This window comes from Rana temporaria, chromosome 1 (genome assembly GCF_905171775.1).
Source record: "Rana temporaria chromosome 1, aRanTem1.1, whole genome shotgun sequence".
NCBI lineage: Eukaryota > Metazoa > Chordata > Amphibia > Anura > Ranidae > Rana > Rana temporaria.
The window spans coordinates 453,695,161-453,719,666 of record NC_053489.1 but is presented as its reverse complement, the minus strand read 5'-3'; the positions used below and the strand labels follow the sequence as shown (position 1 = coordinate 453,719,666).

The following is a 24,506-nucleotide window of genomic DNA, read 5'->3' as shown; positions in this document are numbered from 1 at the left end:
TTTTAGCCGACTAAAATGTAGGATATTTTAGCCGACTAAAATGTAGGATATTTTAGCCGACTAAAAAGTAGGATATTTTAGTCGACTAAAAAGTAGGATATTTTAGTCGACTAAAATGTACTGCAGATTTTAGTCTACTAAAACACGAATAAAAATAAAACAATTCAGATGACTAAAAAACGACTAAAACCAAAATGGCATTTTAGTCAAAAGACTATTAGGTAGATTCAGAAAGAGTTAGGCTGGCTTATCAGTAGATAAGCCGACCTAACTCAGAATCTACGCCGACTTATGTTTAAGTGTATTCTCAAACAGAGATACGCTTAAACATATCTAAGATAGGACGGCTTGCGCCGTCCTATCTTAGGTTGCAATATTGAGGCTGGCCGCTAGGTGGCGCTTCCATTGCGGTCGGCGTAGAATATGTAAATTAGTAGATACGCCGATTCACGAAAGTACACCCGGCCGCCGCAGTACATTTACGCAGTTTCCGTAAGGCATTATCAGGCCTAAAGTTATTCCATCTAATAGATGGAATAGTAATGTTAAAGTATGGCCGCCGTTCCCGCTTCGAAATTCGTAATTTTTACGTCGTTTGCGTAAGTCGTCCGTGACGTCGTTTACGTCCACGTCTAAATTAATAGGCCCGTGTGGCGTACTTAGCCGCAATGCACACTGGGAAATGTAGGCGCCCGGCGCATGCGCAGTTTAAGAAAAACGTCAAAAACGTAAGGTCAAGCCCCATTAACATAAAACACGCCCCCTTAGACACATTTAAATTAGGCGCCCTTACGCCCGCCCGCTTTAGGCTACGCCGCCGTAACTTAGCAGGCAAGTGCTTTGAGAATCAAGTACTTGCCTAGCTAACTTACGGAGGCGTAGCCTAAACACGCTAAGCTACGCCGCCGCAAGTTTACACCAATCTATGTGAATCTACCTAAATGCCTAAAACTAAATTGAAATTTGCCATCAAAATTACCAGTGTTTTATAGGCTGTCATGCTTGGAGTTTAAAGCGGAGGTCCACCTAAAATAAAAATATTAAAAGCCAGCAGCTACAAATACTACAGCTGCTGACTTTTAATAAATGGACACTTACCTGTCCAGGGTGCCTGCGATGTCGGCAGCAGAAGAGTAGCAATCGATGTCTCCACCATCCTCGGTGAGGAAATCAGGAAGTGAAGCGTTGCGGCTTCACTGCCCGGTTCCCTACTGCTCATGCGCGAGTCGCACGTCTTTCACTGGTCCCTGCTGTGTTCTGGGAACTCTGTGTTTCCCAGAACACAGCAGGGACGGGGGGGAGTGGCGTAGATAGCCGCAGATTCTGTGGCTATCCAAATGTGACACCGGAGGGTTACAAAAAGCGGAGGTTCACTTTTTGTGTGGACCGCCGCACTTAAAATTATTTTTTTATACATTTTTTTACTTCACAGTTTACAATATTTGCATCAAAGTTGTTGTTAATTAGGCTGCATTCACAAATGTGGCACACCAACCGTGACAAACAGATGTGATTTTTCACGCGGAAACCACACAAAGCTCCGCTGTTAAAAGAGGTGCATGAACTACTTTGCCACATGTGTCACACATAGGGCAGCCCATTAAAATGAATGGGCTGCCTGTTGTGTGTAGGACAATAATGCGCAAAAAAATGTGCATATTCCAGTCAATTGGGCCCTAGGCACACAGGACATTTTTTTATTTTTTTTCCTCCCCTGGATACCTTTCCTCCAGGGGAGGAAACACCAGCATAAAATGCATTTAGGCAAGTTTAGATGCATTTAAGCGTCCATTTATTCCATTAGCTAGAATATGAATTCATTCTGGCCATTTGGAATAAATAAACGTGCTAAACGTTTATGCTCATTTATTCACGTTTAGGCACGTTCAGCCCTTTTTCTACCCAAATGCTCCTTTCCTGAATGCGCTGGGGTCCTATCATTTTAGCCTCTAAACATTCCTCTTCTAATATGCCTTTTAAACGCCTATGGGTGCATGGCCACACAGGATAACATAGAAGGCTTGGCATGTCCTTGGGCTTGGGTGCGACATATCTGCTTTAAAGTCTTTTACAAATGGATGATGAACAACTCAGTGTTGTGTTTATTTCCCGCCAGGCATTACTTCTTGTGGAGGTCATTTCAGCTCTGACAAAGGGGAGCTTATGTCACCAAACTGGCCTAATGCCTCCTACCCTGCAAGCCAAGCCTGCACGTGGAAAATTAATGTTCAGACTGGCAAACAAATCCATTTTGTCTTCAAAAACTTTGCACTGCAGGTTGCAAATTTCTCAGGGAGCTGCCAGGACTATGTAGAAATTTTTGATGGAGACAAACTTGGAGCAAAAATGTTGGGTAAGTGGTCTTCCAGGTAATTCCGAATTTATACTGTGGATGCCAAAATACTGTAGCACTACCCCTGCTGGAGCTGCTAATAACTGGCTCTCCTACTCCTGCAACGCCAGGCAACACGCATTCCCACTTGCATCCAAACACAAGAAGTCAGTCCTTTGGCTTTGTTTTTATGTTTTATTAGGGGTAACAACTTGGATGGGGTGAAGGGATATATGGGGTATCCAACTTGAACCAAATAACAAAAAACAGGGACAACTTCCTCCCTATGTACAAGATCATGAACTGTCTTCCATTCTAGACACTGACAGTCTCTAAAGAAAAAAAACCAAAAGCCCCTTAAGGACTAGGAACTCTCAGTCCCTTGGGAAGTAGAACAAAATGTTGTAGGTTGCATACCGGAGTATCTCCAACTCTTTTGTAGACACTGGTCCCAGGAACTACCAGCCCACCTGGCTACTTCTTCACCATCCCACCTGGTTGCTACTGAAGATCTCCCAGGGCAAGGGAAAGGAAAGATTTAAACACAATGGGCCGGATTCAAAGAGATTTGCGCATTATTTACGGAGGCGCAGGGCAACGTTTTTGCCCTGCGCCCCCGCAAATTTGCATTGTGCATTGCGGCAAATGACGTCGCAAGGACGTCATTTGCTTCAAAGTGAACGTGAATGGCGTCCAGCGCCATTCACGATTCACTTACGCAAACGACGTAAAATTAAAATTTTGCGACGCCGGAACGACGGGTATACGTAACATGGGCTGCCCCTGCTAATAGCAGGGGCAGCCTTGCGCGAAAACCGCCGTATGCAAACGACGTAAATTGCGTACGCAGGGCTCGCGCAACGTTGTGAATCGGTGTTAGTATGCAATTTGCATACTATACACTGAGCACAACGTGAACGCCACCTAGCGTCCACCGCAAGAATGCAGCCTAAGGCCCCGTACACACGAGAGGATCGATCCGCTGGAATTGATCCGCGGACCGGTTTCAGCGGATAGATCCCCTGGTGTGTACGATCCAGCGGATATTTTTCCGCATTTTTTTTCCCCGGGGATGGATTTCCAGCGGATCAAAATTTCTTGACATGCTAAGAAATCGATCCGCTGGAATCCAGTCCAACGGATTGATCCGCTGGTCTGGACAGACTCACCGGATCAATCCGTCCGAATCCATCCCCCGCATGCGTCGTAATGATTCGACGCATGCGTGGATGTCCTTATATCACAGCGTCGCGCATGTCGCCGCGTCATCATCGCGGCGACGGCGCGACACTTCACCGCGGACGGAATTCCGCAGGGATTTTGATCTCATGGTTAGTACAACCATGAGATCAAAATCCGCCAGAGGATTTATCCGCGGAAACGGATCTCCGGACCGTTTCCGCGGATAAATCCTCTTGTGTGTACTAGGCCTAAGATATGCGGGCATAAGAGCCTTATGCCGCGCAGATCTTAGGCTGCAGTCGGCGTAACGAGGTTCCTGAATCAGGAGCACTCGTTACGCCGGGCAAGTAAGCAATTGCGCTGTGTAACCTATGGTTACACAGGCGCAATTGCTTCTTGAATCCGGCCCACTGTTGTCTTCCAAAAAGGCTTTCTGCATGTGGCAGTCAATCCCAGATTGTGCTGATGTACTCACACTGACCTTCTTTTTCCTGCTGCTACTTAGGTAAGATTCCTTTCAAACTGCACTGCTGTCAAGATCCTCCTAAGCCACCTCGAGCTCCAGCACGAGGCAGAGCCCAAACTTACCCCCCTCCAGTCCAGGGGTTCCCCTTTAGGGCCACCGACAGTCTCCTTAGCACTCTATCTTCCATCCAACTCCCCTGCTGTCATGGCTATTCCATATTTAAGGGCTAGCTCAGCCACCCTGCCAGGCCCACTGCCTGAGGATTGGCCAAGTTCCCCTAAGTATGCAGATTAACCCTCCTGACCTCGACCCTTCCAGAATCAGGGGGAGGCACCAGAGACCTCCCTGTATGAGTCATCCTGCCTGACCTGCAATAAACACTTGACCTTGATTCAAGACTAATTTTTCCATGAGCCAATAAATTTCCCTGCACTATTCTAGTAGCACACTAGAGGGTGCTACACAGAAATAGGATGAAACCTTTGAAATCTTCTGATCACTCTCAGATTCTGTCATACTACGCTCAGATCAAAAACTGCTTTTTAAATATGTAAGGTATCCTTCTTAAACTAGTGTAAAGGTAATGCTTTATTTTTAAAACTAACCCCCAGACAAAAATGCTAAATATATCATTCTGTTGAGCTAGTCTTGTGAGGTGAAGGATGACCCCACTCCAGTCTGCTTACTGAGCATTGAACACAAACATTTCTTGATAGAAAAAAACATTTGCGTACTGTATGTTTTTCAATCAAGTACTTAGATGTACCTGTGGAGTCAGGGCAGCCATCAGGGGGGTACAGGCATTACATCGGTAAGGGGCCCGATGGTCCCCAGGGGTCCGGCTGCCCCCCTCCTTTTTTTTGTTGCATTACACCTGTAAGGGGTCCGATGGTCCCCAGGGCCCCTTACAGGCCCGGCTGGCCCCCCTCCCGTTTTTTTTTTTTCATTTATTTATTTTTTGCATTATACCTATAAAGAGGCCCAATGGTCCCCAGGGCCCCTTACAGGCCCGGCCTGTCCCCCTCGCATTTTTTTTTTTTTCATTTTTTTTTTTGCATTACACCTGTAAGGGGCCCAATGGTCCTCAGGGCCCCTTACAGGCCCGGCCGGCCCCCCTCCCGTTTTTATTTATTTATTTTTTGCATTACACCTGTAAGGGGCCCGTTGGTCCCCAGGGACCACATTCCCACCCAGCTTATTATTTCGCGTCAGGAGAGGAGAGATTACACTTTTTCTCGTCAGCACCCCCCGGTTCTCTGCTCCATGGGGGCCCTGCCTAATTAGAGCTGTGTAAAGGGCCCAAAAATTTGTGGTGGCTGCCCTGCGTGGAGTTCTACCTCACAAATTGTTAACTGGACTTTTTTTTTTATAAAACCAGTGTAGAATTATATTCAAAAGCTTCATAATGTGATTTTCTTTTTCTTTTTTTTTTTTTCAGGTCAGTTTTGCGGTTCTACAATTCCACCAACACTGATCACAACAGGCAATACTGCAGTTGTTAAATTTGTCAGCAATAATGAGCGACAACAGCAAGGCTTCTATGGGTACTGGACAACTAATCTGACAGATGTCCCTTACTCTCCCCCAAGGCAGCCCAAACCATGGGACAATGTTAAAGTGGGTGAGTGAATAGCCAGGTGGAGATTTGACATATAAGAGTCATTTATTTCAGTTGTTAATGTAGTACACAAGGTATGGGATACATACAGTATTGATTGTTGAAGAGCTTTTATACTTTCTAAATGTCTTCAGCATGCAGATAGTGTGAAGTGCCATTTTAAGCCCCCGTTATCCCCCTGGCAAAGATTTCTAGCAAACTCAGAATGCATGGTTTTGTCATCTTAAAAGACAGCTTGCGGCTTCAAAATTTTAGAGCTGGCGGAGCGCAATAAAAAAATGAATTGGAGGAGAACCCACGTGACCTGTCCTAATCATATAATGGCTCCACTATGAATGGACTCCAATTACGGAACCCTCTGTGCTATTTTGAACAGAGAAGACTGTGGGCCAATACAATCTCCACACCGCAGCCCGCTACAAGATGCAGGCTGCAGTGTGCGTAACATAATGGAGTATAATAAGAAGTGGATAGTGACATCCGTTGTGAATGCTCTTTGACTCATATGCCGCGTACACACGACCGTTTTTCGGGTTGTAAAAAATGAAGTTTTTTTGTTAATGTCATTAAAAACGATCATGTGTGGGCTCAAGACCTTTTTTCACGATGTAAAAAATGGGCATTAAAAATTTCGAACATGCTCTAATTTTTCATGTAGTTTTTAACGTTGTAAAAATATAATCGTGTGTGGGCTTTAATAAAGTGAAAAAAATGCACATGCTCAGAAGCAAGTTATGAGACAGGAGCGCTCGTTCTGGTATAACTAGCGTTCGTAATGTAAGCACATTCATCACGCTGTAACAGACTGAAAAGCGCGAATCGTCTTTTACTAACACAAAATCAACAAAAGTAGCCCCAAGGGTGGTGCCATCCGAATAGAACTTCCCCCTTATAGTGCCGTCGTACATGTTGTACGTCACCGCGCTTTGCTAGAGCACACGATCGTGTGTAGGCAAGGCCGTTTTAACGATCGGGTTGAAAAAAACATTGTTTTTTCTAGACCATTAAAAACATAATTTTTTACAACCCGAAAAACAGTCGTGTGTACGAGGCATTATGGTTAAATGTTTAGGGGGCTATTTTTCCCTTAGGATCAAATGTAGAAAATGCTAAAATTTCCCTCCCCCAAAATTGAAGTCAGGCCAGCAAAACACCACTTTCTGTCTGGATGTTCCTTGGCATTCATTTGTAGTGGCAGGATTAGCACCTGATGCAGGAAGCAGAAACAGATCATATGCCACTTACACACAACTATTTTTCATGACGTGAAAAATGCAATTTTTTAAATTGTTCATTAAAAACGATCGTGTGTGGGCTCCAGAGCATTTTTTTCGAAGTGAAAAATGGGCATTAAAAATTTAGAACATGCTCTACTTTTTCTCGTCATGAAAAAAACGGTCGTGTGTAGGCTTTAACGAGGGGGGAAAAACGTGCATGCTCAGGAGCAAGTTATGAGACAGGAGCGCTCGTTTTGGTAAAACTAGCGTTTGTAATGGAGATGGCACATTCGTCACGCTGTAACAGACTGAAAAGCACATATACTGAAAAGCGCAAATCGTCTCTCATCAAACTGTTACTAACACGAAATCAGCAAAAGGAGCCCAAAGGGTGGCGCCATCCGAATGGAACTTCCCCTTTATAGTGCCGTCGTACGTGATGTACGTCACCGCGCCTTGCTCAAGTATTTTTTTCGTGTGTAGGCAAGGTAGGCTTGACAAGAATCACGTTGAGAAAAACGTCGTTTTTTCCATGACATTAAAAACAGTCGGGTGTACGCGGCATTACAAATGATTATAGGATCTGCCCACATTCTAACAAGTTGCTGCAACTGAATACTGTGGAAGTAGTTGCTGTATATAGAGTTTTAGAATACACGAGTGCTCAATTTACTAGGCTTTACCCAGGGATAGGGGATGTGAATTTTCAGCCATGTGACTGTTATTTACAAATTTTACTGGCTTCCTTAACCACTTCAATACCAGGCACTTACGCACCTTCCTGCCCAAGCCAATTTTCAGCTTTCAGCGTTGTCGCACTTTGAATGACAATTGCGCGGTCATGCTATATTGTACCCAAATTTTTTTTTAATCATTTTGTTCCCACAAATAGACCATTATTTTGATGGTATTTAATCACCTCTGCGATTTTTTTTTTTTTTTTTTGCACAACGAATAAAAAAAAGCAAAAATTTTGAAAAAAATATATAGTTTTTATTTGTTTCTGTCAAGTACGTTTTCTTCTCCAATGATGGGCACTGATATGGCTGCACTGACAGGCACCGATGAGGTGGCACTGCTGAGGTGGCACTGATAAGCACTGATGATGGGCACTGATAGGCGGCACTGATGGGCAACACTGATGGGCACTGATAGGTAGCACTGGTATGCGGCACTGATGGGCACTCATAGGCGGCACTGGTGGGTACTTTTAGTAGTTTAACACATGGACTTTGCAAAAAATAACAGGCATGTTAAAGAGGAAGTAAACCCTGTTGGGTGTTACTTCCTCTTTGTTTCCCTGCAAAAGTAAAGCATAATGGACTACTATGCATCGCATAGTAGTCCATTATGTGACACTTACCTGCAGGAGAAGCTCGCGATGTCCCCGTCTTCCTCACTAGTAGCGAGCGTTCATTCTTCACCCCTCTTCCTTCCGGGGCCACGAACTCCGGCTCTGTGTGAAGTCACTCCCGCGCATGCGCCTTCTTTAACGGCATGACCCGAGATAGAAACGGCACAGCGTGCCCTTTCTAAATCCGGCGCATACGCCGATTTGCAAATATCTCCTAGACCGTGCAGGTCTGGGAGATATTTCAAGCACCTACAGGTAAGCCTTAATCTAGGCTTACCTGTAGGTTAAAGTGGTTGTAAAGGGTTTACAGCCACTTTAAAAATAGGGTTACTTATCCAGGTTTTAGCTGTGTAAATAAAGCCTACTATTATGTGATAGGTGCCTGCAATGCCCAGAAAAGTTCAATTTCTACACAATCAATTTCCAATGAGTACAAGGTAAAAAAAGATATTCTACTTAGGAAAATACACCAATATAAAATATATATTGCTTGATATGAACTAATACTGTAAATTGCTGTTTATAGATTGGTTAAGCAACTGTGATGCACAATCCAAACCATCTGTGGCTACAAAATCTTTGCAACACTTTTCTTCAATGTGGCAAGTATCTGTTCAGGTGAGCACTGTCTCCATCTTCTGGTGATGTGGTATTACTGCAGGGAGTAATAGATTATTTTTATCTTTTTTAAAAGTAATTTTTTCAAAAAACAGTATTAAACCCCAAAAACAAAAATGTCATATATTACAGCTTACCAGTCATTAGATGTTGTGGCTGCATCGGTTTTCTTTTATTTGGCTTTTTTCCCCCTCTGTTTTCACCTGGTGATCTGGCCAGAAACAAACCTCCTGTATTAGAGTGCATCCACTTTGGATGAAGGAGCATTATGTTGTGCATTATTTTGGCACATTATAATTTTGGTATATTTAAGTGCATTATAATTGTGCATTATGTTGGCCCATTTATTTGAATTGGTTGCCAACACACCAGAACACACAACAAATGAACAAGCGCAATTTTTTTCCAAAGCAGCGCACCACAACACATGGTATTGCATTACTGTGTGTTGCAGTACACGGCAAGTAGCTGCGTTTTGGAGGTGCGTTGGGGTGTCATTCCAAATGAATGGTACCGCAACCCAGTAACAAATGTAACATTACTAAAAGCATAGGATTTCAACAGGAGAATGTTACCAAATGGACCAAACTACCCGTGAGGCTATGTTACCAAGGGAACCCCATTTCCAATGAAGCTATGATATCAGAGGGACCCCATTAGTAGTGAGGCTATGATACCAGTGGGACCACATTGACAGTGAGGCTTTGATACCACAGGAACCACATTACTAGTGAGACTATGATACCAGAGGGGCCACATTACTAGTGAGACTATGATACCAGAGGGGCCACATTACTAGTGAGACTATGATACCAGAGGGACCACTTTACTAAGGAGGCTATGTTATCTAAGGATAGGGGAATAGGGGAGGGAGATGCAAGTTAAACCACTAATATTTGGATATCTATAGATCTTCAGTTATCTATAGTTGATCACTCATCAAGTGATGGTTAGTTGCTGTAACCATAATGGCATATGAAAACAGGCATAGAGGAAGAGGTATGGGGATTGGGAAGTGATCTAAGTGAAGATCAAAAATAAGAGAAGGGGTTACTTATGGCAACAATAAATGATCGAAAGTGTATTGATACAAAGTGTTTAATTATGGTATCAAAAATTGAAAGTGTATATACAGTCACAGGTTGAAAGTATATGTCTAAAGTTCCTATGGCTACAAAAAGGCTATTTTAATACAAATAATAACTGACAAGACGAAAGACAACATATAACGACAACACCTGTCCGGACGTTTGAGATGTATCAGGCACCAGTAACATGCACCGTGGTGTATGAAAAAATGGTAAAAATAATTTTGTATCTGTGAATACAGGATAGGTATTAGGTATAGGATAGGAATAGGTTGTTGGGTGAGAATAGTTGAAGAATCAGCTATGTCACGTCAAGTAACGCAACCTTATGGAGTCAAATGGTGCAATATCTGGTGACTGAGACTGGTGTGTGGGAAAAAGGGGGGGTGGAGGGGGGGAGGGGAGGGAAGGCAAGGGATGTAAAAAAAAAGTGGCCGAGGAAGGCCGACACCATTTCGGACAGGTGTTGTCGTTATATGTTGTCTTTTGTGAGTCTTGTCAGTTATTATTTGTATTAAAATAGCCTTTTTGTAGCCATAGGAATTTTAGACATATACTTTCAACCCGTGACTGTATATACACTTTCAATTTTTGATACCATAATTAAACAATTTGTATCAATACACTTTCGATCATTTATTGTTGCCATTAGTAACCCCTTCTCTTATTTTCGATCTTCACTTAGTTCACTTCCCAATCCCCATACCTCTTCCTTTATACCTGTTTTCATATGTTATCTAAGGGACCACATTACCAGTGAGGCTATGTTGTCAGAGGGACCATATTATCGGTGTGTGAAGAAGTTACCACAGGGACCACATTGCCATTGAGCATATGTTACCAAAGTGAGTTGTGTGCTGCATCAGTATCAAGGCAATCTTTAATTTGCAAAGTTTTTTAACCATTGTTTGTCTGATTGTTTATCGTTTTTAATCATTGTATAAAGATATTTTTATCTATAACATTGTGTACCTCAGCGCCTATAAAGTCTAGTACCAATCCCCTACTATTATCTCTAAGTTACCAGTGAAGCTATCTGATCAGAGGTACCACATTACAGGAATGGCTATGTTACCTAAGGGGCCACATTACAAGTGAGGAATTGTGTTTCCGGGGAGGCTACAGTATCATAGGAAAACATTAATATGTTACCAACAGGAGGCTTTTACCAGAGGTTATATTACTGGATGGACCAATTTACGAGTGAAGCTGTTACTGGAGTTAGAACGTAAAACATTATTACATGCAAGTTCATGCTTGTTTTTCTTTTCTGGTTTCAGAGTCAAACCCAACCATTCCTGCCATTCCAGCATAGGTGTGGAGGATCACTAATAAATTCACAATGGGTTGTGTTCCCTGCTCATTGTATGGATCAGTAAGTGAATGGGTACATTATCATCGGGATTAAATGATCATGCCATATGCTCATGTGAATAATTGCTATGTTTTGGCTGAGGCCCCATACACACGGCCGAGAAACTCGATGAGCAAAACACATCGTTTTGCTCGTCGAGTTCCTTGTGAAGCCGCCGAGGATCTCGGCGAGCCAAGTTTCCCCGTTGACTAACGAGGAAATAGAAAACATGTTCTCTATTTGGCCCGACGAGATCCTCGTCGGTTTCCTCGGCCGAAAGTGTACACACGGCCGGGTTTCTCTGCAGAATACGGCTCCGATCGAGTTTCTGGCTGAATTCTGCCGAGAAACTCGGTCGTGTACGGGGCCTCATACATTAAAACTGCCATGAGAGCTTTGGCCGGGAAACCCGGCCGTGTGTATGCTCCACTGCAGTGTTTCCCATAAGAAAACTGCCGGGAAAAAGACCGCCGGGAATCGTGGCAGGAAAAAAGAGAACATGTTATCATTTTTCCCGGTGGTTTTCCTGTTGGGAAAACTGCCATGGAGCTTACACACGCCCAGTTTTCCCGGCCAAAAGCTGTCATGGCAGTTTTCCCGACGGGAAAACTGGTCGTGTGTACGAGACATAACTCTATTTTTTTCCTAATCCCTGCATTGTGCATTGTGGCCACATCTAGACCTGAGTGTACTGGTAAAAGTTAGTCATGCTGCAGGTCTAGAACCATGGTTGTAGCTCAGGGAGTTACCTAGGGCCACTGGGTGCCTGTAAAATTTACACTTTCCAGCAGTTTCACCACAGAAGGGTTTAATGCTGAGGGATTGATCAATGAGGTCATCTGCTAGTTGGAAAGTTGCCACCCAGCACTTAAGGTCCTTGTCAGAATCAAGGAAGCACCTTCCTGCTGCTGCTCCTTGTTGTATAGGACAGTGGTTCTCAACCCTGTCTTCGAGTATCCCCCATTTTTGCAGGTTTTCCTTTATCTTGCACAGGTGCTTTAAATCAATGGCTTGGTATTTTGGACAGCTATTTTATCTAAAAGAAAATTCTAAATCATGGCCTGTTGGGGGTACTTGAGGAGAAGGTTGAGAAAGATTGGTAAAGGACACAATGAACTGTCATCTGATTATTCCTGCTGCCCACCTACAGTAACTTGGTCACCCTGGGATGCCTGACCCTACTCCTGTTACCTAAGCAATCAGGATCATAAATATCTATGGCTTAGCCTCATATCCTGAGTTACATTATGTTCTGACTTGTCTTAAACTAGACATGATGGACAGTTCCACTGTACTAGGTGCCTTCAGCTCACATTGCACTTCCTTTGTTGTCTGCAGTGTACTCCCTGAGGTGTGGGACACAGCTTGGAACTTTTCCGTTTGCTAGAATCCACGCCATTCTCTGAGTCTTCCTTAGCTCCATTGGGCATGGCAGCCTCCTTTGCTTTTCCCTGGGAGATTTGTAATACTAGTAATGCAGGATTATATGGGCCAAAACATTATCCAATCTGCTTGAGGCCTTGGCAGACAAACCTATAGCGAAGGAGTATGCCATTCATCCTAAACTAAAACAGACAATATTTGAGGCAGTAGGCACCACCACTGCCTATACCAGTACTGTCCTCAGTCTACACTATTTTAAAGGCTCCAAATACTGCCAACACCTTCCTGATGCGCCTGATATTTGCAGTCTTTCTTTATGACAAAAACATTGACAGGCTCTTTGTCCCTCCCAAGCATCTACCAGCCATGTATCCATTTGAGGAGGCATTTGTTAAAAAGTAGACTGCCCTCTCTGTAGACCTGGCAGTATCCCATCTTAGCAAAGCATTGACCATCCCAGAGGAGGATGCACTTGTGTTTAAGGACCTGATCCATAAGCAGGTACTGTCTAGAAATCCGTTCTTATTGCCTGACCTTGCACTGCAACCTGTCTTGGCCGTGACCTTAGTCTGTCAAGACAGTCATTGGGGCAGATCCACAGAGAGAGTACGCCGGCGTATCAGATACGCCGGCGTACTTTCAAATTTCCCACGTCGTATCTTTGTTTTGAATCCTCAAAACAAGATACGACGGCATCTGGGTTAGATCCGACAGGCGTACGTCTTCGTACACCTTCGGATCTAAGATGCATTTCTTCGGCGTCCGCTGGGTGGCGTTCCTGACGTTTTTCCACGTTGAGTATGCAAATTAGCTATTTCCGACGATCCACGAACGTACGAGCGGCCGTCGCATTCTTTTACGTCGTCTCTAGTCGTCTTTTTCCGATGTATAGTTAAAGCTGCTGTTTCATGGCGTATAGTTAGATCTGCTATGTTAAGTATGGCCGTCGTTCCCCCGTTTAATTTGAATTTTTATTTTTCGTTTACGTAAGTCGTCCGTGAATCGCAGGATGGACGTAAGTTACGTCCAAGTCAAAACAATGACGTCCTGGAGCTGCGGTGGCTCAACGCGATTGGCACTGCGCTGATAAGCCATTCACCTCTGCAGCTAGGGGTTCGGATCCCGGTCTCGGCTACATGTGAATTGAGTTTGGTGGTCTCAGCCCGGCTCCCGGTGGGTGTGCTATGCGAGGTAAGCCTGTGCTTAGTACGCCCACCCCCCTCCCACAAAAAACACCACACTTACACGCACTTGAAATTGGGTTAACATGCACGCACTTTGACCACGCGGTCTCTAAAAAAGAGAGGCGAAGGACTAACGGGGCTGGTTGAGCGGGCAAATCCTCTCACTCCCTTATAGGGAGTCCCTCTGCCCCGTTGGGCTTCAAAGCGGAGCAGGTAGGGTGGGCTGTGTGGGAGGACCCCCTCACACACCCGCCATTGCCACCCGGGGCATGGAGAAAGGTGGCAGATTGCCTCTGGGGGAGGCCTGCCTACTCCCAACTCCTGCAGTCCGGCTCCTCTCTCGAGTACACGCACAAAATACACTTTAAAAAAAAAAAAAACAATGACGCCCTTGCGACGTCATTTCGCGCAATGCACGGCGGGAAATTTAGGGACGGCGCATGTGCAGTTCATTCGGCGCGGGGACGCGCTTCATTTAAATGAAACACGCCCCCCTACTCGCCGATTTAAATTAGGCGACGTTACACCGCGAGAGATACACTACGCCACCGTAACTTACGGCGCAAATTCTTTGTGGATTCAAAGCTGCCAAAGTAAGTTACAGCGGCGCAGCGTATCTCACATACGCTGTGCCCATCTAATTGTATGTGGATCTGCCCCATTGAGTTTAAGCATCCTGTAGCTTAAAATGACAGGTAGGGTATAACCATCCAAACTCATTTGTTTTGGCCCTTGCGTATGTTGTAATTACGTCTTTCAGGTAAAAAGTATATTTTTTAAGCTACTGGTCCATTTTAAAAGTAAAATAGAAGCCCCTCCAGTCAGGTGTGTTATTATATATTACTAAGGACACCATTGTCTGAACAGGTCAGTTGTCATGCTCTAAAAACACAAATACCTGTGAGGCATGGTGGGATTCAAATAATTTGTCATTTTGACTGGAAACAACAAAACTTGATTGAAGACATGCAGTTCAGTATTCCATTTTAAACAGCTGTATCATTTCCATGCAGAGACCAGAAGCTCGAATCATTGAAGGTTTGCTTTGGACTTGACGTGGCAGAGATGTGTGTTGGAATTGATGCTCTTATCAGACACGAGAACTACAACTATCCACAGAGCAATGACCAATCTTTTGATATAGCTTTACTGCATCTATCAAGGGAGGTGACTAACATGCAACCAGTTTGTCTTCCTGATTCAGAAGAATTCCCATCACCAGGAGAGCTCTGCTACTGGGCAGGTTGGGCTGCCATAGGTATGGATGTTTTATTCAGGGATAGCATTCCTCTGTGTGCTATAGGTTTTTAAAATGTCTGTTGGCAGCAAAGGACATTTCCACTAATGAGAAAAATCAGTTCTCTCCAGGTCATTTATATACATTGTGGTTTCTGTTCTGTAGTTTCTGAGCAATTCTGTTAACATCCTTAAACAAATGTGAGCAGTGTCTGTCTGCTATAAGTGCACACAATCTTTCCTTCTTTAACCACTTAAGCCCCGGACCAATACGCCGCTAAATGCCCAGAGGCGTTTTTACAATTCGGCACTGCGACGCTTTAACAGACAATTGCGCGGTCGTGCGACGTGGCTCCCAAACAAAATTGGCGTCCTTTTTTCCCCACAAATAGAGCTTTCTTTTGGTGGTATTTGATCACCTCTGCGTTGTTTTTTTTTTGCGCTATAAACAAAAATAGAGCGACAATTTTGAAAAAAATGCAGTATTTTTTACTTTTTGATATAATAAATATCCCCCAAAAACATATATAAAAATTTATTTTTTCCTCAGTTTAGGCCGATACGTATTCTTTTACCTATTTTTGGTAAAAAAAAATGGAATAAGCGTTTATCAATTGGTTTGCGCAAAATTTATAGCGTTTACAAAATAGGGGATAGTTTTATTGCATTTTTATTAATTAATTTATTTTTACTACTAATGGCGGCGATCAGCGATTTTTTTCGTGACTGCGACATTACGGCTGACACTTCGGACAATTTTGACACATTTTTGGGACCATTGTCATTTTCACAGCAAAAATGCATTTAAATTGCATTGTTTATTGTGAAAATGACAGTTGCAGTTTGGGAGTTAACCACAGGGGGCGCTGTAGGAGTTAGGGTTCACCTAGTGTGTGTTTACAACTGTAGGGGGTGTGGCTGTTGGACTGACGTCATCCATCGAGTCTCCCTATAAAAGGGATCACTCGATCGATGCAGCCGCCACAGTGAAGCACGGGGAAGCCGTGTTTACATACAGCTCTCCCCGTTCTTCAGCTCCGCGACAGAGTGGCTATAAACGAATAGCCGCGCCGTCGTCCCGGATCGCTCCCCGCGGGAATCCGCCCGCCGCATGTACCGGGGGGGTCCCGATCGGACCCCCGACCCGCAGAAAGGCAGGGACGTACCTGTACGCCCATATGCCTGTACGTGCCATTCTGTGGACGTACATGTACATGCGGCGGTCGGCAACCGGTTAAAGTGATTGTAAAACTCAGACATGAACCAAGCATATCCCTCTATAGTGTGTACTTGCCTCAGTCCAGAGCACTAAGTGTTATTTCTGTCTGCTGCCCTGTTCCTCTGCTATCAGCATGAGTCACTTCTGCCAAAATGTTCTGCCACCAAGAGAAAAATGGTGACAGGGGAGGGCACAGCCAAAGTTTGACAGCCTCAGCTCTGTTCCTGTGTGCTGTGTGAAGGGGGTGTGTCCCTGCAATCCAATCAGCTCTCAGAGCTCTCCTCACTGATGTAACTCCAGCTCTCCGCCCCCTGCTTTTCATAGCTGAGAGATCCTGTGCAAGTTATGCACTTTGAATGGGTGTAGGGGAAAGACAGCTGTAGATAAATAGGTACGACTTATGTAGGAGGCTTTGTTTCATATCTTTGTATCATCTAAGGCTAGTCACTTCACTGGGTGTATGTGAGGGTTAACAACCACTTTAATAAAATAAAATAAAAATAATATTGCTTCCCTCATCCACTGTGCCAATCCTAAAGGTCAGTGCTGGGAATGTCTGAAATTCTGTGAAGAATTTCTTGAAAAAAGCAGTGAGCCAAATACACAAACAGGAAATTCGATTTTGCACACAAAGGGAATGTAGACAACCATATAAACTTGCTGAAAATCAGGAGATTTAGGTGATTTACAATTCAGAAATAAATTCTAGCACTTTGGGTTAAAGACGTTTTGATGGACTTTAAAGAATAAGTGCACCTTTGGGAACATGTTACATGTCCCACCCATTTTTAGGGTGGAACATGTAACATGTTCCCGCTCCTGCACCTGCCTCCATGTAACAGCAGTAGTTCCTTGTATCAGCTGTCACGTTTTGAAAAAAAATGCGGCCATGTGGGGCTCCGCCCACACAGCCGTGTCATTCATTCACAGGGTTCAAGGAACTAATGAACTAAAATTCCCGACATCCTTTGCGGCTTGTAATTCTCAAGGAACTACCGCGGTCCTGTTGAGCGCTCTGGTAGTTCATTGATTTCTTCCTGTCAGTGTGAAAATGCCTGCCTGTACAATGTATGGGCAGACAACTTATACTGACAGTTTGCAGGAGACCCGCATAGCACCAGCCATCTGCTTATTACTGGTGCAATGCTTTCCAGGCGCCTAAAAATAAATGAATAGTAAATGCACCTTTTGTTACCTGCAAAAAAACTGCAACAGTCCATGAGAGCAGACCGTGGTCATTTCTCTAGCTGTGCTGGGACCTCGGCTTGCTCTTTTTTAATAATCAGGCTTGTCCTGACACACCCCTATTGCACAGCCATTCACTGGGAAGATCAGTGTACTGCTGCTTCTTCTTCCCTGGCTCATATGCAGTTGAGAACAGAGGGAATGTGATCTATTTTCTATTTTATTTAGAATGTTTTTATATTTAGACACAAATGTTTTTCCTTTCATTTCTGCTTTAGAGCCGGTTCACACAGGGGCGACACGACTCTGGCCGCGACTTTGCAAAGGGGACCTGAAAACTACCTGAGCGCGCACCACAGCGTGACATGGGGCGACTTACAAGGCGACTTGAAGTCGCCTCCAGGACAGGAGGCTTTCCAGTGGCCAATCAAAGGGAGGGGAGGGAGGGGTTTGCCTGAGAAATGTATGTTCTCTTCCTGTAAAGTTGCTTCAGTTAAGACAGTGATCCGATTTCTGAGGCGACTTCCATTGAAATCAATGGGTACAAGTCGCCTACAAGTCGGATTGAAGTAGTACAGGAACCTTTTCTGAAGTCGGAGTGACTTCAGTAGTGTACATTAAGACGGCTCCATTCACTTCAATTGCTTTTCTCAACAGCTCGACTTGGGGAGACTTCAAGTCGGATCCCAAGTCGCCCCTGTGTGAACCGGCTCTTAAACTGAATGGGTTCTTTTACAAGGCGAGGGTTTACATACCTGTATACTTTAATTCCTCCCTATTTACAGGGTAACTACAAGATGGCTGCCAAGCTGTGATATTTTGGAATTATAGAACTTGAAATGTGAAATGTATATACAGTAAATTAGACACAACACTTGAGTTAAAAGGGCCTATAAATCCCCACAAACAAAATTAAATACATTTTCGAACTCTGCAACATGTATCAAAAGCAATTGTATCTATAAAACAAAAAAGTAAACTAAATATAAAAAACTCAAGGTAAAATAAACCTGAAAATAAAGTTCATGTGAATCAAAATCAAGTCCAAAACATCCAAGTTTCTGCGTTTATGTTCTGTTTCTTCACATTACCACGTCAATGTAACCAAGAGAATGTGTCCAAGACCTGTGCTCCAAACATATTCACCAGACCTTACTGTCATTTAATCTTTTCCAAACCCCTTCCACAACTTTAGCTCATCTCATACAATGTAAAAAATGCTCCATATAGTGTTATAATGTAAAAACACATTTATTAAAACTCTAAAAACAATACCAGAGCACTCACATATAAATGTGACCAGCACTGATATGACACATGAGCGAGCTGTGTCTCTCACCCACCAGACTACAGTTGGTAGGTGAGAGCAGGGCCAGGACAAGGAAGGGGCAGAATGGGTGGCACATATGTCTGATATATCTTGGGGGGAGGGGCATTCTGGGTGCTAGATGACCTTGTCCTGACACAGTGAGACACGTAGCTCATGTAACAGAACATTCCAGCACTTGGATCTATTAAGCCCTGTACATATAGTACATGGATATCTGATGTAATCTAATCCGATGGATTTTTTCGTCGGATATCCGATGAAGCTGACTTTCATCAGTCTTGCCTTCACACCATCGGTCAAAAATCCGACCGTGTCCAACGCAGTGATGTACAACACTACGACGTGCTGAGAAAAATGAAGTTCAATGGTTCCGAGCATGCGTTGACTTGATTCTGAGCATGCGATGGACTTCCACACAGACGATTGTTTTTTTCTATAGTTTTTTTATCCATAGGACAATTTTAAAACATGTTGTATTTTTTTTTCACCGATGGGACCCACACACGATTGGTTTGTCCGATGAAAACGGTCCATCGGTCCGTTTTCATCAGACAAACCGATCGTGTGTACAGGGCTTCACTGTATACGTATATTACATGTGTCATACCGAAGCAGGTCCATGCACTTTTAGCTGTGAGGCCGCGTACACGCGGTCGATATATCCGATGAGAATGGTCCGACGGACCGTTTTCATCGGTTCACCGCAGAAGTGGCCTGACGGCCTGATATGCGTACACACCGTCAGTCCAAAATCTGATCCGGTCAGAATGCAGTGACGTCAAACACACGACGTGCTGAATAAAACAAAGTTCAATGCTTCCAAGCATGCGTCGACTTGATTCCGAACATGTGCAGGGTTTTGAACCGATGCTTTCTGTACTAACCATCGGTTTGGACCGATCAGGTAGTGGTCCATCGGTTCGGTTTTGAAGCATGTTTTAAATTTTGGACCGAAGGTAAAGAGACCGATGGGCTATACACACGGTCGGTTTGGACCGATGAAACTGAACCTCGGTCCATTCTCATCGGTTTTGTCCGACCGTGTGTACGCGGCCTGATTGTTTGGAATTGGATGTTTTTGAGTTCATTTTGTTTCACAAATTCTTTATTTTGATACAATGTTATTTTACTGTGAGTTTTTTTTATAGGGTTCGGTCATGCCAGTTAAGGCGCAGGAACATATGCAAAATTGCTTGTTTTCCTTCACAGAAATTTGCTGCCCACCAATACCCGTGGAAACGCAGTACCATGCAGTTTGTTGAGTGCAATTTAAAAAAATTGTGTCTGTACCTTTTTTGCGTGTTTCAATAGCATAGGACAGCCCATTGAAATGAATTGGCTTCCCTAAAATGAAATGCAGTATGCAGGAAGGCACAAAAAAACATTTAGCATAAAACAGTGGTATTTGTATATGTATTTTATGGATTTTTTTATAGTTGTATGTGTCCCCTTTGGGGATATTCACCATGAGATTTGTGTCGACCACATCCTATTTGGTGTCCCATTCCTCTCTTCCTCGTTGTAATGTAAAAGTGAATTAAAACAAGGCCCACTAACCTAAAAATTGATATTTTAATTGTTATCATGGTAATTTTCAACCATGCAGAGTTTATTTATATCTCTCATTACTAAAAATAACAGTGGTTAAGGCAAATAATCCTTAGCTTAGCTAATTGCCCCTAATATTAATAAAGAAAAACTCCCTTTTAAAAGCCATGGGAACTTAGGAAAGTCAGGTGCGTGATTTAGTCTGATGCCTCGTACACACGACCAGTTTTCCCGTAGGGAAAACTGCCATGACGGCTTTTGGCCGGGAAAACTGTCCGTGTGTATGCAGTCAGGAAAACGCAGGAAAAATGAGAAATGTTCTCTTTTTTTCTGCGGCGATTACCGGTGGTCTTTTTCCAGGCAGTTTCCCTATGAAAAAGACGGCGGTGGAGCATACACACGGCCGGGATCCCCGGCCAAAGCTCTCACCGCAGTTTTCCCAACAGGAAAACCCCTGGTGTGTACACAGGGAAAGTGACCGAGCAGGTTCTCGGTTTTCCCCCCGGGATTCCTGGCGGACTTTTTACCGCCGGGAATCCCAATCGTGTGTACGGGGCATGACAGCATCTACCTAGAACAGAAATAAGAGTGACTGACTCTACTGTATAATGTATGAAGGGGTACTGCCAATCTGTTATGCTATCTACACAAACGTCCAGTTTTTGTCTTAAAGATGACATTTTAATTCATGTAAAATTTGTTCTTTCATTTCGGCTCAGAATGGTAATTTATTGGTTCTAAAGCCTCGTACTCACGGTCGGACATCCGACAAGCTTTCCCTTGGATTTTTGTCTGAAGTGATTTGTCCGGTCACACCCATAGCATACACACGCTCTGACTTTTCTGAAAACGGTTCTAATACTTTACCAACATCGCGTGGTTTTTCTGCTCTTTATCGCCACCCTTTGGTTAACTTCTGCTATTGTTGGTTGATTTTAACATTGTTTCTGGGCATGCGTGTTTGTACTTCGGACAAAAGTCCGATGGCTTGCTGTACACACGGTCAGACTAGGCACCATCGGACTTTTGTTGTCGTAAAGTTCGTCCGTTTGCAGACCAAACTTTTTGTCCGACGAAACCCCAAAAAGTTGGTCCGATGGAGCGTACACATGGTCGGACAAATGTGAAAACGTACAGATTTTGAAGTTTGTTGGACGAAAGTCCGACCGTGTGTACGGGCCTTACGGGGAAATATATTGTATACATTTTTATTATGGAGAGAGAAAAAAAATGCAGCGCCCAAAAAATTTATGAAATAAGTGATCCACCAATCAAGGTGGTACTGAAGTGTAGTGAAATCACCTTATGGGATAGATCTCACATCCAATCCCAAGTGGAAGTGTAAAAAATACTGTGCAGAGAGAAAGATCATATATCAACAAAATTGCTATATGAATAAAAATATTGTGAACCAAAACAACAAAATGAAAATAATCAATCACTCTAAGGCCTCGTACTCACGACCAAACATGTCTGCTGAAACTGGTCCGCGGACCAGTTTCAGCGGACATGTTCGTTCGTGTGTAGGCAGTAACGTACAGAATTCCAGCAAACAATCGTCGGCCAGACCGTTTTCCAACGAACAACTGTTTCCTGGTCTTGCTTTAAAACAGTCTGCTGGAATCGTGTCCGTCAGACATGTTCGGTCGTCTGTACACAAAAGCAGCGTACAAAAACCCCGCGCATGCTCAGTCCAAATGAGGAGACGGGAGCGCTCGTTCAGGTAAAACTCGCGTTTCTTTGGGATATGGCACATTCGTCATTAGAAACCTTTTATTCTAGCAAGAGAACAATGTCTTAAAAAGGCGCACTAAACCACATTTTAAAGCCTCGTTTTATTAATTCTTCTCTTGCTAGAATAACCCCGTTCTCTTGCTGATGCAATTTCAATAGAGTTGTCCCATACTGAAATGTCACATTTCTTGCTTGTGATGTAATCCTTTAATAATGTTTTCTATGCCAGACGTGTGTTTTGGTTGGTGGTCCTCCATAATTTAGAGTAGTCATTTTTGTAAAGGAATGTGCATTTTTTTTTAATGTTTTTTTTTGTTTCTAGTTATGTCACCATTTAAACTATTTTTTTTTTACATGTTTTTTGAAAATTTTTTTTTTTTTTTGGTGTTTCATTAGAGAATATTAAACCATGTTGGCACACCAAATGTCCCCCCCCCCCCCCAAGGAGTGTGTCCTTTGTAAATTACCCATTGTATATTTATTAAAGGTTTGCTGCCTAATAATCCCCACAGTATATCAAACAATAGACATGTTTTCAAATGAAAGCAAAAGGCCTTTTATTCAGGCAAATGTCATCACAAAAAAATAAAAAGAACGGCAGCACTAGAATAGATAGCAAACTATATGCAAACTTGCATTTCCAACATGGTGAAGGATAAACTTCCAAGCCTCAGTAGCCAAACACAAAAATATGAAGCAGCAGCACACAAACAAAGGAACCCAAACTGTGGTAGTACAAACACGATGTCCTTTATGTGGAAGGAAATGGAAGGCAGAAAATCAACGTTTCCTCCTCTTTCCAGCCTTCCCTCCAGGCAGCCTTCCAGCGGATCGAACACGGGGTCTTGCAGGTGGGGTTGATGTGGCAGCAGGAGGATGGTGTTCCGCAAGCCGGGCCGGGTCACATAGCCCAGTGTCTGGGGTCAGCAGGCCCCTCTGCATCCACCAAAGGACCTGGTTCATCAGGGCCTTTGCCAGTCTTCTCTGGTCCTCCTCCCCTTCATTTAAATCATGGGCCAATGAGGCACTGAAGGCCTCTGTGGGGTTGAGGGGGGCCCTCATGATGGCGCTTGCCTCCTGGATCATGCGGAGGCTTGCCTCCTCCACAGGCCTCAACTGCCTCCTTCGGCCTGATGGCCTCACCTGGGGGGGAGAAGACTGGCTGGTGGTGGTTCTCCTGGCCGGGTGGACCTGCTGCAGGCCACTGGGCCCAGCCTCCTCCTGGCTGCCACTGACCCCGGCCTCCTCCTGGCTGCCACTGACCCCGGCCTCCTCCTGGCTGCCACTGACCCCGGCCTCCTCCTGGCTGCCACTGACCCCGGCCTCCTCCTGGCTGACAGACACCTGAGGATCTGCCACCTCCTGGCTGATCTCTTCTTCCTGTGTGGAAAAAAAAAGAATTTTTTTACAATTTCGCTAAATAAAACCACACTCATTTTCATGTTTTTCGTTCAGTATTTTCTGTTCATTATTACTTGAATACACTCTACTTCTGACCCCTGCAGTTGTCATCCCTGACACCTATTTGTCTGTACACCTTTTTGTTTGCTTTTTTCCAGCTTGGTTTTATTTTTACAATATCTAATCATTAATCCACCAAGAATTATTTACGCCATAAATATAGAGGAAACTACTATACCTCCTCATCGAAGGGTGGCAGATCTGCATCTCTGTCAGCCAGGCCCTCTTCCTCCGACTCTGCAGGGCTGTGGTCATCTGGGGAAGGTCCGCTGGAAGGTAGCATGGAGGAAAGGTTGGAAGAAAGACTGGACATCGTTTTCCTGCCTTCCATTTCGTCCCGCAAAAAAGCCATCTGTTTATAATACCACAGTTTGGGTTCCTTTGCTTGTCTTGCTGCTGCTCCCGATTTTTTGATTTTATTAGCTTTGTATGCTCTCCTGTATGTGCTTCTGAGGTTGGCAAGTTTATCCTTCACCATGTTGGCAGTGCATCCTGGCACCCATGTTTGCATATAGTTTGCTAGCTCTTCTAGTGCTGCCGCTCGTACATCTTTATTACAATATAATGCGTGTTTTGAATTCCACAGGATGGGCGTGTCCTGATATTTTTGTAGTAAGGCCTCTATAGCTTCCTTGGTTTGTAGTTGGTCCATTTTACTTTTTGAAATATGATATTTTTTTTTGAGTCTAGATTCCAAAAACATAAACCAAAGAAAAATAAATATTCAAAAGGATCAGCGTTGACCTTGATATAATATGTGTCTTTAAATTTATTACCTATATCTAATTACAAACACAGTCTCTCTTGTTTAAACAATGATTGTCAGCTCGGCCGCATTGGTTGTACCAAACATTGATTTGCTAGATGCAGAGCCATTGTTAACATTGCAGTAAATATTTTTAATATTGAAAAATAAACAATGCTTACAAATGACAGTATTCATCTAGGCACTCTTTCCTGTGTAAATCTCATGCCCCTGACAATGGATGACATAAAA

General features: G+C 43.7%; 1 protein-coding gene across 1 annotated transcript in view; it reads left to right on the top strand.

The window, feature by feature from the left end:
• The window catches only part of LOC120916904 (ovochymase-2-like), a 147,169-nt gene that overhangs the window by 108,960 nt on the left and 13,703 nt on the right, over positions 1–24,506 (top strand). The window contains exons 19-23 of the mRNA XM_040327850.1: positions 2,117–2,353; positions 5,419–5,601; positions 8,696–8,787; positions 11,156–11,250; positions 14,810–15,054. Of these exons, the coding sequence (XP_040183784.1) occupies positions 2,117–2,353; positions 5,419–5,601; positions 8,696–8,787; positions 11,156–11,250; positions 14,810–15,054 (852 nt within the window). The remainder of the gene's footprint in view (positions 1–2,116; positions 2,354–5,418; positions 5,602–8,695; positions 8,788–11,155; positions 11,251–14,809; positions 15,055–24,506) is intronic.